Below are 12,185 nucleotides of genomic sequence, written 5' to 3' on the forward strand. Positions count from 1 at the left end.
GGGGAATCTGTAACACCAGCTCTTTAGCGCGATTGAGTCTGAACCCGTGTGAATCCGAAGAAGATGACCTTTCGGCTCTGCTGCTACTCAAGATTGTTTTTCTTCCCAGTAAACAGGAGCTGCTGGCGGCCTCTAATGTTTCCGATGCTGACTGTCCTCCGTCTCCTCCCCGCACCGCACCCCCCACCATGAAGGTAAAACACACACATCTATGTCCAGGATTAAACAAATCAAACATACAAACATTCATACAATGAAAACTTTTGATGCTCTCTACCCGAACTACAATAATTGACAATTCAGGCGGCATTAAAAACCTATGAAGAGCTAGTATGTTCATTGGTTTGAATTTGAAAACTTGCTGGTCAGTACACCAGACCAGAAAGTGCGATCAGCTTTTTGCCATGCTTACTTACAGTTCTTTTTATTGAATGCATAGTTCTGCACTTTTTGGGGTTTTCAGGATCATATACGATATATGGCTTAGGATTAGGGTCAGCTAACTACAGTTTTTGGTAAAATATTTGTGTTCCCTGGAAATCCCATTGTGGCGTAGCAGGCCAGAAGAGCTTGAAACCTCTTCCTCGTTCCATTTCCCACTGGCTCTGCCCATTTTGATCCATTTTGGATCGCAATCATTTTTAAAAATGGGGCTTGCAGTTCACAAACAGTACAGTATCAGGTTATGGCTGTGACGTATGAGTTCTCCAAATCACTAGCACCCACTTCAGATGACTTCCTGTGGAACCATAAAAAGACCCGGATTAGAAGCTTAAATGGTTCTAGGAATTGAGGTACGAGCTCCCTGGATACTACGCCGTCCCAATGCATCAAGAAACATTACCCTTTCTCAAAGCTCTCGGTTTGGCCGCCCGAGATGAAGACAGTGCCGTCCTCACAAGGCCATCCCTCGTCCTTAACGTACAGATGGAGCTCTGAGTGCTGCCCCAAGGACTTCTCTGTTCTCAGCTGGCTCATTCATTTGTGCAGCAATTGCTTGTTTTCCCTGATGTACAGGTCTGGGCACAGCGCGCAACGTTCACTAGCCTTGCTTTTACTCAATGAGTCATCAGGGTTATTCGAGTCCGAACGCTTCAATCAAAAGCAGGGGCGCGATTGTGGCGCGGCTCACCGTCTCCTGGACTCGTAAACATCCATATGAAAGAATCCTGGACTGTCCAGTATTTATCAACGACAGAAGAACCCCTACATGTGAAGGAGAGCTGGGCCCATGAGTCAGATGTTTTGCATTTTTTTCGAGGTCCTAACGTCCTCCTGGGAATCGAATACCCAAATAGAACTGAAGCCTCGTCGACAAGGGATGCATCCAAATAAGCTTTTTCCGAGAGTGTGAAGATGACATCACTCCACGTCGATTCTTCAGAAGGGCATTGTGACCCAGCAGTAACATCTCCAAAAGATCAGAATGATGGTCAGAACGACATCGAGAACGGTCAACGTACAAATTATTTTTACATCCAAGCACCCTCCAGTTCACAGGTTTTCACAGTCGATGCTTCTCACAATATGATTTACATCAAGTCAGTGTTAGTCATTCCAAAAACAAGTGCTTATTATTGTATTTACTTATCTTTTATGATTGAAATTGTAAACATCAGCAAGAGACAAATTGCCCAATTTTTATAATACAAGGCTAATTCTCTCCCTTCTCTTGTCCTCTCGCTCTCCCTTTTCGTGTGTATGTGTGTGTGTGTGTGTGTGTGTGTGTGTGTGTGTGTGTGTGTGTGTGTGTGTTCAGTCAGCTCATTTCTTTGACATGATGGACAAGATGGAGGTAAGAACCGTGGCTTATTCTCGGCGGATCAATTAAAGTGTCTGTTTCTCAGTCAAGCAGGAAATGCACTGGATGATATTTGATGGAACCCGCTGCTTCCAGAGAAGCCGCTTACAGTACAATAATCTCAGGAAATTTCGCGGATTTCAAGCGTCATTAGCTCCCCCGGCCTGACTTTTTGTTCGAAAAATATAGTTTAAAAAAAGTGGAGTGTAAGGTTTAATGGTGTGGTCTCCAATGCAGCAGGTGCCTGAAGCTGCTGAGATGAAGACGATCCCTCAGAGACAGAAGGCACGTCTGCCCACCTGTCTGTCACAACATCCGTTTGTTCTTATTTCCTCATCCTGTCGCATTCGCCGCATTGACATGCATCCGGTTGAATGAAACCTGTGTTTTTCCACATTTCAAAAAGTTTGAATTTTCTATAAGATCTGGAAAATTCGGAATCATTGCGTGCTCAGTTTCTCGCCCCTCATCTTTGTGTACCCCCAAGAACAGCTGTTATGTTTACCTTTTATGAACATGCTAGAATACTAAAATCACTTGATAGGGCTTTTACAGGGACGTTGCAGGATTTACTAGCATTCTTTTCTTTCCCTTTTTTTCAAAATCCATCACGTCAACATCAGTAACAGTGAATTCAACCTTCAGAAATGACTGACTTTATATGGAGATGATATTGTTAACATGGTATAACATGTTAACTGTCATTTCCGAGTCCTCCCACAGACCAATAACATGTAGGAGGTTTACTGACGAACCATAAATTGCCCGTAGGTGTGAATGCAAGAGGGAAAGGTTGTTTATCTCTACGTGGCAGCCATGTGATTGACAGGTGACCGGTCCGGGGAGCACCTTACCTCTTGCCCACTGCCAGGTGGGATCGAGTCCGGCCCGGCTGTAACCCCGTGAGCGGGATAGCAATTATAGATAATGGACAGATCGTTACATCACGCCAGTAACGGACATTGGCAGCGCTCAACAGGTGGTTCCTGACTGGAAAGTGGGTCACAGATGAATGCTGGGTAGAGAGGTTATTTTGAGAGATGTGTTTGATCAGAGTTTCAGCTCTTGATGAAATGTGAAGGTGGTGGCTGGTTCATTTTATTTGCTTATTAGACAGTGAAGGTGTTGTTTTTGAGTCCACAATTAAATTGTGAGAGCCTGGAATTCTATAATACATAGATTAATGCTTAATACACCTTTTGTAAGCTGGATATACAGTTGAAACCACATCAACTACATCCAATTTCTAGCAAAGACACTTTTAAAATAATTATTTATTTATTTATTTATTTTTAATTATTGGGCCATTCATTCATATATTATGGTCATTTATTGGCGTATTGACCTTTATAGTGATCACAGTGACCATTTTCACTCACACATTTCATTCCCCTTCATTTGTCTGCATTGCATTGTTGCAGTGGGTGTTTGTGTGTGTGTGTGTGTGTGTGTCATGCTCCTGTGTGATACATGTCTCCTTCCCACAGGACGACTACATCCCTTACCCGCGTATCGAGGAGGTGAGACAGCGTTCCTTCAGCTGAACACGTTAGGTTAACTTTAATTTACATCACTCACTGGGTCAAAGGTCACAGTGGAAATACAATCAGATAGTTTACTGATTGAAAGAAAGATCCTGATTCCAGGAACAAACGGGTGTGTGTTTGCGTGTGTGCGTTTGTGTGTGTGCGTGCGGTTGCACAGGTTTTGGAGAGGGGTGGGCCGTACCCACAGGTTATCCTACCTGAGTTCGGAGGTTACTGGATTGAGGGGCCCGAGGTCCCCCCTGTCCCATCATCCACGGAGAGCAGAAGGGAGGAAGGGGGAGATTACGGCTACCACCTGGAGGAGATCAACGAGGCCGCGCGGGTATACAGGAAGCACTTCCTCGGCAAGGTGTGAGCGAGTCATCGTATGGTGAATGGGACGCTGATCAGTCACAGCCGTGACCTTTAACCCACTGTCTACGTCTCTCAGGAGCACCTGAACTTCTCCTGCTCAGCCAGCAGTTTGGGGAACCTGCTCCTGTCGGTGAGGCACGAGGAGGAGAACGAGCAGGAGCATCTCCACGTCATCATCAGGTATGACTCATTGCTGCTCCCGGTGGTCTACAACATGACGCAAACAGTAAAACAAGTAGACCCAGTCTCTATGTCTGGATTTTTAATGGTCAGTCGAGGTGTGAGGGCCCAAGGGAGATCCATTGGTCAAAAATAATAACCTTTGCCAACATTTTGCGGAAAAAAATTATCGTCGCAATCAGATTTGGATTCTCCAATTTTAGGGCCCAGAAGATGTTGACAGATTCTTTGCATTCAGACAGTGAAAAATAAGATGCGTTTTTGCTGTATTTGAGGAAAATCATATTTTACTCAATTTCTTTATGATAACCTTGGAATCAATTATATTTTTTATGCTTTTATTTTTCACATACACAATAAAAAAGCATTAAAAAAAACAAACATGAATTGTGTGATATATTGCACTACCCTTATTAATAACTTTCCTGAAAATGTTCAATAAATGACCTCAAATTTCAAACCCCATAATAAGCATCCAGAAATCAGATTCAATAGTAGATAAATCTATATCTAGAATTTAGACGATTAGGGCTACCTTATGTTTAGACGGATGCTAACGTGAAGACACATTAATCTAAACTGAATAATAATATGCAGGCTTTTTTTCTTCATCTGAATTCTTCTGATATTTCAGATGGAGCAGGAGCAGATAATAAAGTTTTGTTTCATCAATCGCTCCTTTTATTTTATTATGACGTCCACTGTCTGCTCTCTTACACCTTCAGGTCTCGATTTAAGAGCATCTACCACCGACTGCCACTGGCCGAGCTGCCTGACATCCCTAGTGTACCTCAACTTGCTAAGGTACACCCCCGTGCATGTACACACACACACACACACACACACACAAACTTTCTTTTTTTTATTTTTCATTTTTTCCACCCCACTCTTCAGCTGCTGTGCGACGAAGCAGCAGATCTCCGTTTCAGTCCCGTCCTCTACCCAAAAGTGAGCAAACACATCAACACAAACTCGATTGTTGTTTTCATTTCAAAGAGCGAGTTTAGCCTAAGTTAATCTTTAAATCTGCGTGGGTGTGTTTGTCTTTCCAGGCGTCTCAGCTGATCATCAACTACGACGAGCACGAGATGAACAGCACCTTTAAGTTCGGAGTGATTTTCCAGAGATTTGGGCAGGTAGTAATGCACCAATATCAACAACTTCCTTTTTGTTACTTTTCAGTTTGCATCCAGGGTATTCCACTAGCATTATGATGCATGTTTTCTCGTATATTGTCTTTTATACAGGTCCTCAGCACAGTGTCATAAATCTCTTTACTCTGATCAGTTGTTCTATCAGAAGTTTCTTTACTTTAAATGCTGCTCATAGTTAACAGCCAGTGCAAAACAGAAGTGGGCCTAAACAACAGTGCAAACTCTTTACCTGCTGTCTGGGCTTCTGCTTCCAACCTCTGAAAAATCCATACATGAAAAATTGAAAATATCCCGGTCAGGTGTTAAAGGGACCCTGCTGCAGAACTAGGACTTGGTTCTCCGCCATCATTGCTGGTGTCAGAGAGCTTGCAAGAAGAATGAGCAGGATGAAACTGCTGGAAAACCATCAGTCATGTGACTACGGACTTAAAACTTCTTTTTGTCCATCTGACTTCTCTCTTCAGGAGTCACCACAGCGAATCAACCTTCTCTATCCAACCCTATTCTCTGTATCCTCCTCTCTCACACCAACTACCCTCATATCCTCTCTCACTACGTCCATAAATCTTCTCTTTGGTCTTCCTCGAGACCTCCTGCCCGGCAGCTCTAATTCCATCATCCGTCTACCAATATATTCATTATCCCTCCTCTGTCCAGGACCCAACCATCTCAGTCTAGCTTCTCTGACTTTTTCTCCAAAACATCGAACATGACTATGGACTTAAAACATCATTCCTTTATCGGTGTGCTTTCTCCAATATTTCTTCAAATCATTTCCTGCGTTTGTCAAACCGTGTCGGCTTGATGAAACATCCGGGTTCCTGTTGTTCTGTAAAAACCTGGAAACAGCTGACCAGTTTTCTCCTGAGAAACATGATGTCGTCCTGCGATATTTATTTTAATAGTCTCCTATTCTTTAATTAATAACCCAACAGAAACACAACATGTGAAACAGCCTAAGTCACAAACGTACAAGACATTTCGTCAATGCAGACACAACGATGTACTGGAATCCTGCAGTGCAAACTCTACTCCGTTGTCTTGGCCAGGTGTCGGAGGAGGAGCTGTTCCGCAACAACGAGGAGACGCCGGCTTTTACAGAATTCCTGGAACTTCTGGGTGACACCGTGGAGCTGCAGGACTTCAAGGGGTAAGCCTTTCGGGAACCTTTGTAATTTTTCCAAGTCTGCTGTTTGATTCCTCTCTCTATCTCGCTTTCTCTCTTTCTGTTTGTGCTTAAAATTACATTTAAACCGAGTGCATTCTGACAGATATCGATGTCCTGTCTCTCCCTGCAGGTTCCGGGGGGGTCTGGATGTGTCCCACGGTCAGACGGGATCTCAGTCAGTCTACACCGTCCACAGACAGCAGGAAATAATGTTCCATGTTTCGACTAAACTGCCCTTTACAGAGGGCGACACTCAGCAGGTACAGACCTTTCTACCACAATCCTCCCACTCATAAAGAACGATGGCACCTTCAGTTTCTTTGGCGCTGTACTTGGCGCGGAATGGTGTAGTGTTGTTTTTGTAAAGTTCAGGGCTCAACAGCAATGCAGTTATTTCTCAGGTAGCCACATATATCGGGCTCCACCCTTTACTGTCTCGTCAAAGTAACTATCATTACTGCATCCCGTGACGGTTTCAAAGAACCCCGAACTGTGTGTCTGCAAATGCGGGATGGAAGTAGGCGAAGTCATACAGGACTGTTGGTGTAGTTTGGTGAAACATCACATATATGATTCACCGCAGTGGCATATGCGGGGGAGGGCGGGGAACAGTGGTGCTTTTGCCCAGGGCATCCATTAGATGGAGGCATTCAATCAGAAAAGGAAATGAGATGGTCATTTTAAAAAAATCAGCAGTGATAAATCAATTTTTGGAGGCTCACTACACTGCAGAGGCAGTTGTTAGCCCGTTATTCCTTTAACACAGTGTACCCTTTCTGTATTGAGCAACTGGTATTTCTCCCACTCAATTGAGTTTTGGGGGGGTTGTGGCTGTTTGTTCCTGCATCTCCTCGGGTTATAACTCGTCTTCTCTTCAACTTTTGGGGAACTAGATTTAGTTCTTTCACCTACGTGGGTCAATGAATAGCTTGTGAGCACTTTTTGGGGGGTGATATTTTTTCAAATATATATACGTGCGATGTTTACGATGCTGAGCAGTTCCTACAGATTACTGTGGACATTTGCATTATCAGTCGCAAGCCGTGAAAAGTAATTTTCAAAACTGAAATGACTAAAAACATATTTGAGGTTATCTATGCCACAGGAGCAACTGACCAACCTGACTTTAAAAAGCATTCAAAAATAATTTCTCACAGCTTATGTTAGAAGTACAGAAAAAGTTGGTGTTTTGTTACAGGAGGTATCATTGGCGGAAAATAACTCACAAAAATTTCATTGATTGATAGAAAAGTCGAATGAAGCATTTATTTCATGTTTCATTTGTGTTTGTACAATCAAAATTGTTTCCTTTCTCATAATAATTCTCAATATATTAGGCCTTTATCAGACCAATCTATGCCACTAATGCAAGGGATTCAAAGACTGATGGAGTTTTATTGTTATTCCATTTTCATAGGGATGGAATGAAATTAACTTCTTGAAAAACTTCAGACATCTTGTTTTGCTGTCATTCGTGGTTTTATATGTTTGTGGCAGTTTTCAGTGAGCCAATTGTCGTCTTTGTTGAACTGCTCTATTCCAGCTGCAGAGAAAACGCCATGTAGGGAACGACATCGTAGCAATAGTGTTTCAGGAGGAGGCCACACCATTTGTCCCGGACATGATCGCCTCCAACTTCCTCCATGCCTTCATCCTGGTGCAGGTGGAGGACTCCGACTCGTACAAGGTGCGATCACCTTTTTAAACGATAAATCTTTCATGCACTATTTAAGCGCAGACCTTTTTACTAATGGGACACCGGGAGCTTCTCGGCTTCAGGTCATATTACCCTTGAATTTTTTGCTCTTTTTCTATTACTTGAACGCACGTGACTTGCAGGTGTCTGTCACAGCACGTGAAGATGTACCCTCGTTCGGCCCCCCTCTTCCAAATCCAACCATCTTTAAGAAGGTGAGAAAGATTGTAACAGGATGACTGAACCTTCACACCAAGAAACAGGGAACCTTATTTTCACACATGCACTTAAGCCAACTGATATACTGCAGTGATCACAGCTTGTATGCGGCCACTCACATGGCTGCATGACAGCCGTCATCCTCATTTAAATGCTCAAAAAATCTCATTTCATTCTGCTCTTATTTATGTTTTCAGGGTCCGGAGTTCAGAGAATTTCTCCTCACAAAGTTGATCAACGCAGAATTAGCCTGCTACAAGAGTGACCGCTTCGCTAGACTGGAGGTACAACGCAGAGGAAAATAAATATATGTGTTCAGCACAGAGACTTAGATGGAGAAGGTTGTTTCCTGCGGAAACCCCTGAAGGGAAAAGCTGAAAAGAAAAGAAGTGTTCAGCATAAAGTCTGCTTGTCAAGTCTAAAATCCCCTTTTGTTTCGTCAATTATCATATTTGACAAAAGTTACAAATTAGCCATGAACTGTCTCTTTATATTATTAAAACCTGAAGTTGATTAAAAAAAAAAACACCACTCACAAAATAAATTACATGAAGAAGGTCAAATGCATATATTGGAGCATTTTTGAAAAAGAATAAAAGCTGGAGAGAATGCAAAGATAATTAAAATCGAGCTGATTGAAAAATCAAAAGCCCCACCAGAAGTCTGTTTTTTTGTAACCAGTTGGATGTTTTCTGATAGACGCTTCGCTTTTGTGCACACCACAGGGCTCTATTCTGGATCCTCTATTATTTCTCTGGCTCTGGACCTGAGGAATTCACCTGAGCTGTATGGTGTATTTTAACTGCCTCACACATGAGGCTTCAGGCTGAATTTTCCCAGCAGCGCTATTTTGATCTCCGCAGGAGCGAACGCGTGCCGCGCTGCTTGACACCCTCCATGACGAGCTGCAGAGGCGCTCCCAGAGCATGCTGGGATTAACGCCCAGTCTGGAGGAGGAGGGACGGGCAGAGAACGGACATGCGCATGGAGGCCTGCTGGAGTCCATCAAGGTGAGGATTGTTCTCCATGACATTTCTGTCGGATTGGATTGTGCTCAAACGTCGAAAATTCGTCCCAAAATGTATTTAAAGAGGCAGATGAATGCTGATCGTCCAGACTCGACAGCGCGATTCTGATCAAGGATACAAAATCTTATTCTAGTTGTATTTAATTCATCCCTCTTATCGCCTGTTTTAATTTTTATTTTAGGGAAATTTTTGTTCTAAAGGAAAGTCTCCTAAAAACATGAAATCAACGTCGAGTTCTGGTGTTCTGGTGCAACCCGGCAGACTCGCGACTTACCGTGAAGGACTCCATACTGCATGCTCCTGTTTCCTGTCTTTCAGAGGGCCATGAGAGGAAGGAGCGTCTCTATGGAAACCATGTCGAGAGGGGGTACGGGGCTCCCCACCAGTCTGAGCGGAGGGGGTCTGGCGCACATCAGCGCTGAGGTGGGAAGAGGTCAAGTTATAATGACGGTCCATATTCTACCTCTTAATTTGTTGTTTCCTTTTGTCTTCTTCTTATTCTTCTCCTTTCGGCTTTTCCCATCAGGGGTCGCCACAGCGAATCAACCTTCTCCATTTAACGCTATTCTCTGTAACCTCCTCTCTCACACCAACTCCCTTCATGAGATTTTGTCTGTCAAAGTAATTTAATGTTTTCATATTCAAAGAACAGAATATTCAATTAGCACCGAAAGATCAGATAATTAAGTTTGAGCTGTTGAAAAAAAAAAATCTGCAGCCAAGTAAAGAAACTATGTTGACATTGAAAATAATGAGGTGAAATTACCACGTGCTGCAGGCGCAGTTTCCTCCTGAGCACCAGCCGCCCCCATGAATTACATCCAGATGTTGGTCAATGAGAAGAAAATCAGTATTTAAGTAGCCGAGCCATAAACAATTTAAAGCAGGGGTGCTCACCCTTTTTTAGCATGCCAGCTACTTATAAAATGACCAAGTCAAAATTGATCTACCCACAACAAATAGGCAAAACACTCTTTGTACGTACAATGTATGTTGATGTACCTTGCATAAACACATGAGCCAATATTGCACAACACAAAATAATGATGTACATTGTTTGTCATGAACCACGTTCGCTCTGATAACTTGCACTGAATTGAATCATAGTCCGGATGGTAGCTGCTGACAGCCGGCCTTATCAACGATGACAATGCTTTTGAAGTTTGTTGTGTGAAAAGTGACTGCTATCCGGAGGCCTGGGATTTTAGTTCCTTCACCTTTTTTTTTCTCAGCTCGCTTTTTGGCGGGATGTCCATGTCGTATTTTCCACAAACGGTCCGGAATTGCCGCTCCACATTAACCTTCTTTGGTATTTTTTTTAATGTCATGCGATCTACAGGTAATACTATTGCGATCGACTGGTAGATTGCGGTCCACGTATTGAGCACCCCTGTTTAAAGCTGAAACCGGTAGACAGTGAATTAAGGTTCATTGTTGATAAACTATAATTCTGCTCCGGCGGAATACCAGGACAGAAACTAGAACAAAAGATTAACCCTCTTATTATGTTAAGGGTCAATTTGACCCATTGGGTCAATGGGTGAAATTGGTCAAATTGACCCTTAACATAATAAGAGGGTTAAACCAGATCAAAATATTAAACCAAAAAACATTGATTGTGGGTGAAAAAAAGGTCTGCAGTTTTTCAAACAATGCTGAATTCTCCTTATTTTAAACACCTTTTTTTGTCTTTCTCTCTTTTATTTTTATCACACTCGGTGTCTTTTCTTGTGTTTGGTGGCAGTTTAACGTGAAATCTCCTGTGAAGAGACGATCCGGTATTTTCCCTCGTCTGCTGAGTGTTGACAGCCAAACAGAAAAACACAACCAGAGGAGGTAACTGATTACTTGTCGGATGCTGCGATTGGAGGGAGGGGGTTAGTATGGCTCAGCTGAAAGTATTTACAGCACTGATATGTGATATAAGTATACATGTACACATCAGCCTCCTCAGTGAGCAGCGGAGTTTTGACAGCTGCCATCAGAGTCTGGAGGTGAAGGCAGACGCACCGTCCAATCCCAGCTCACCCGAGGCAGGACAACGAGACAGGTGCTTTTGTTTTTTGTGTATTTTTGTCCTTTTTTTTGATTGTTAAGAAGCAGTCTGTGCAGGGGTTGGGGCCTCCTTCTTACATCTGGCTCTGTATGTGCGTGAATGGATGAGTGAATTGTTGTGTTGCTCTTTATGACATATGAATGAGGGAGTGAATTTTTGCATCTTCCTATATGACAAGTGAATCTGAGAGTGAATTGTTGTCAAATTGGTGTCAAAAAGCCATTGGACTAGTTTCCCCACAGTAAAGAAAACAACAGGAGCCACAACCCTTTTGAAATTTAAAATGAATTAACACAGCATATAACTTTTTTTTTCCTTTATCCTATGTATAAACAAAATTCATAGCATTTTTTTAAATCAATGACAACTGCAGAGATAACTAAATAAAATTTCTGCATGCAACAAAACATTTTGAATTCAGAAAAAGAAGACGTTGGGTTGAAGATTACTTTTAAGCAAAATATTCAATGTCTACTTGAGTCCTTCTTGTATTTATGAAAAAAAAAAAGCCAAACTTATCGGCAGCAAACCAAAAATGCCGTTCTCTCTCTGTGTGCTGTCATCCTTTTACCAGTGCATGCAGTCGCTTATTATGAGTGACAAAAATATTTCAACATGTTTTATTCTGATGTGACAAGATTGCCATAATCTTCAAATTTAAAATTATATTTTGAAGATATTTTCAAATGCCACAGGGAGCCACATAAGAGGGGTCATGGTTGTGTATCCGTAATCGTGTTTATGAGAGACTGAATGGTGTTCTGGCTAAATGGCATGTGAATGAGGCAGTGAAATTTCTACATGAGGCCTCACCCACACCCTAACACTGCAAGATAAGCACTATGTCGATGAATGAATGTTTCTTGAATCTTCATATTGTTTCTTTCCTCCCTCTGTTGTTTTTTTTACGTGTCGTACTGCTCCATACGTGTGCTTCTCCGTATTGTCAAGTTGTAACAAGAGCGATGCAATTCATTCACAG

General features: G+C 42.5%; 1 protein-coding gene across 7 annotated transcripts in view; it reads left to right on the forward strand.

The window, feature by feature from the left end:
* Positions 1 to 12,185, forward strand: part of LOC147226387 (rap1 GTPase-activating protein 2-like) — a 33,357-nt gene that overhangs the window by 16,863 nt on the left and 4,309 nt on the right. For 5 of the 7 annotated variants that reach the window (XM_086160520.1, XM_086160521.1, XM_086160526.1 and 2 more), the window contains 18 exons: positions 110 to 194; positions 1,760 to 1,795; positions 2,039 to 2,086; positions 3,289 to 3,321; positions 3,506 to 3,697; positions 3,779 to 3,882; positions 4,608 to 4,686; positions 4,777 to 4,830; positions 4,935 to 5,018; positions 6,086 to 6,186; positions 6,335 to 6,464; positions 7,748 to 7,891; positions 8,044 to 8,115; positions 8,317 to 8,403; positions 8,983 to 9,129; positions 9,466 to 9,570; positions 10,892 to 10,983; positions 11,093 to 11,197. In XM_086160520.1, coding sequence (XP_086016646.1) covers positions 110 to 194; positions 1,760 to 1,795; positions 2,039 to 2,086; positions 3,289 to 3,321; positions 3,506 to 3,697; positions 3,779 to 3,882; positions 4,608 to 4,686; positions 4,777 to 4,830; positions 4,935 to 5,018; positions 6,086 to 6,186; positions 6,335 to 6,464; positions 7,748 to 7,891; positions 8,044 to 8,115; positions 8,317 to 8,403; positions 8,983 to 9,129; positions 9,466 to 9,570; positions 10,892 to 10,983; positions 11,093 to 11,197 — 1,698 coding nt within the window. The remainder of the gene's footprint in view (positions 1 to 109; positions 195 to 1,759; positions 1,796 to 2,038; positions 2,087 to 3,288; positions 3,322 to 3,505; positions 3,698 to 3,778; positions 3,883 to 4,607; positions 4,687 to 4,776; positions 4,831 to 4,934; positions 5,019 to 6,085; positions 6,187 to 6,334; positions 6,465 to 7,747; positions 7,892 to 8,043; positions 8,116 to 8,316; positions 8,404 to 8,982; positions 9,130 to 9,465; positions 9,571 to 10,891; positions 10,984 to 11,092; positions 11,198 to 12,185) is intronic. The other 2 variants (XM_086160522.1, XM_086160523.1) reach the window with 2 other exon arrangements.

The sequence above is a fragment of the Fistularia commersonii genome, chromosome 15, assembly GCF_037954325.1.
Source record: "Fistularia commersonii isolate RoL2024-O1a breed Wild chromosome 15, RoL_Fcom_v1.0, whole genome shotgun sequence".
In the NCBI taxonomy this organism is placed as follows: Eukaryota; Metazoa; Chordata; class Actinopteri; order Syngnathiformes; family Fistulariidae; genus Fistularia; species Fistularia commersonii.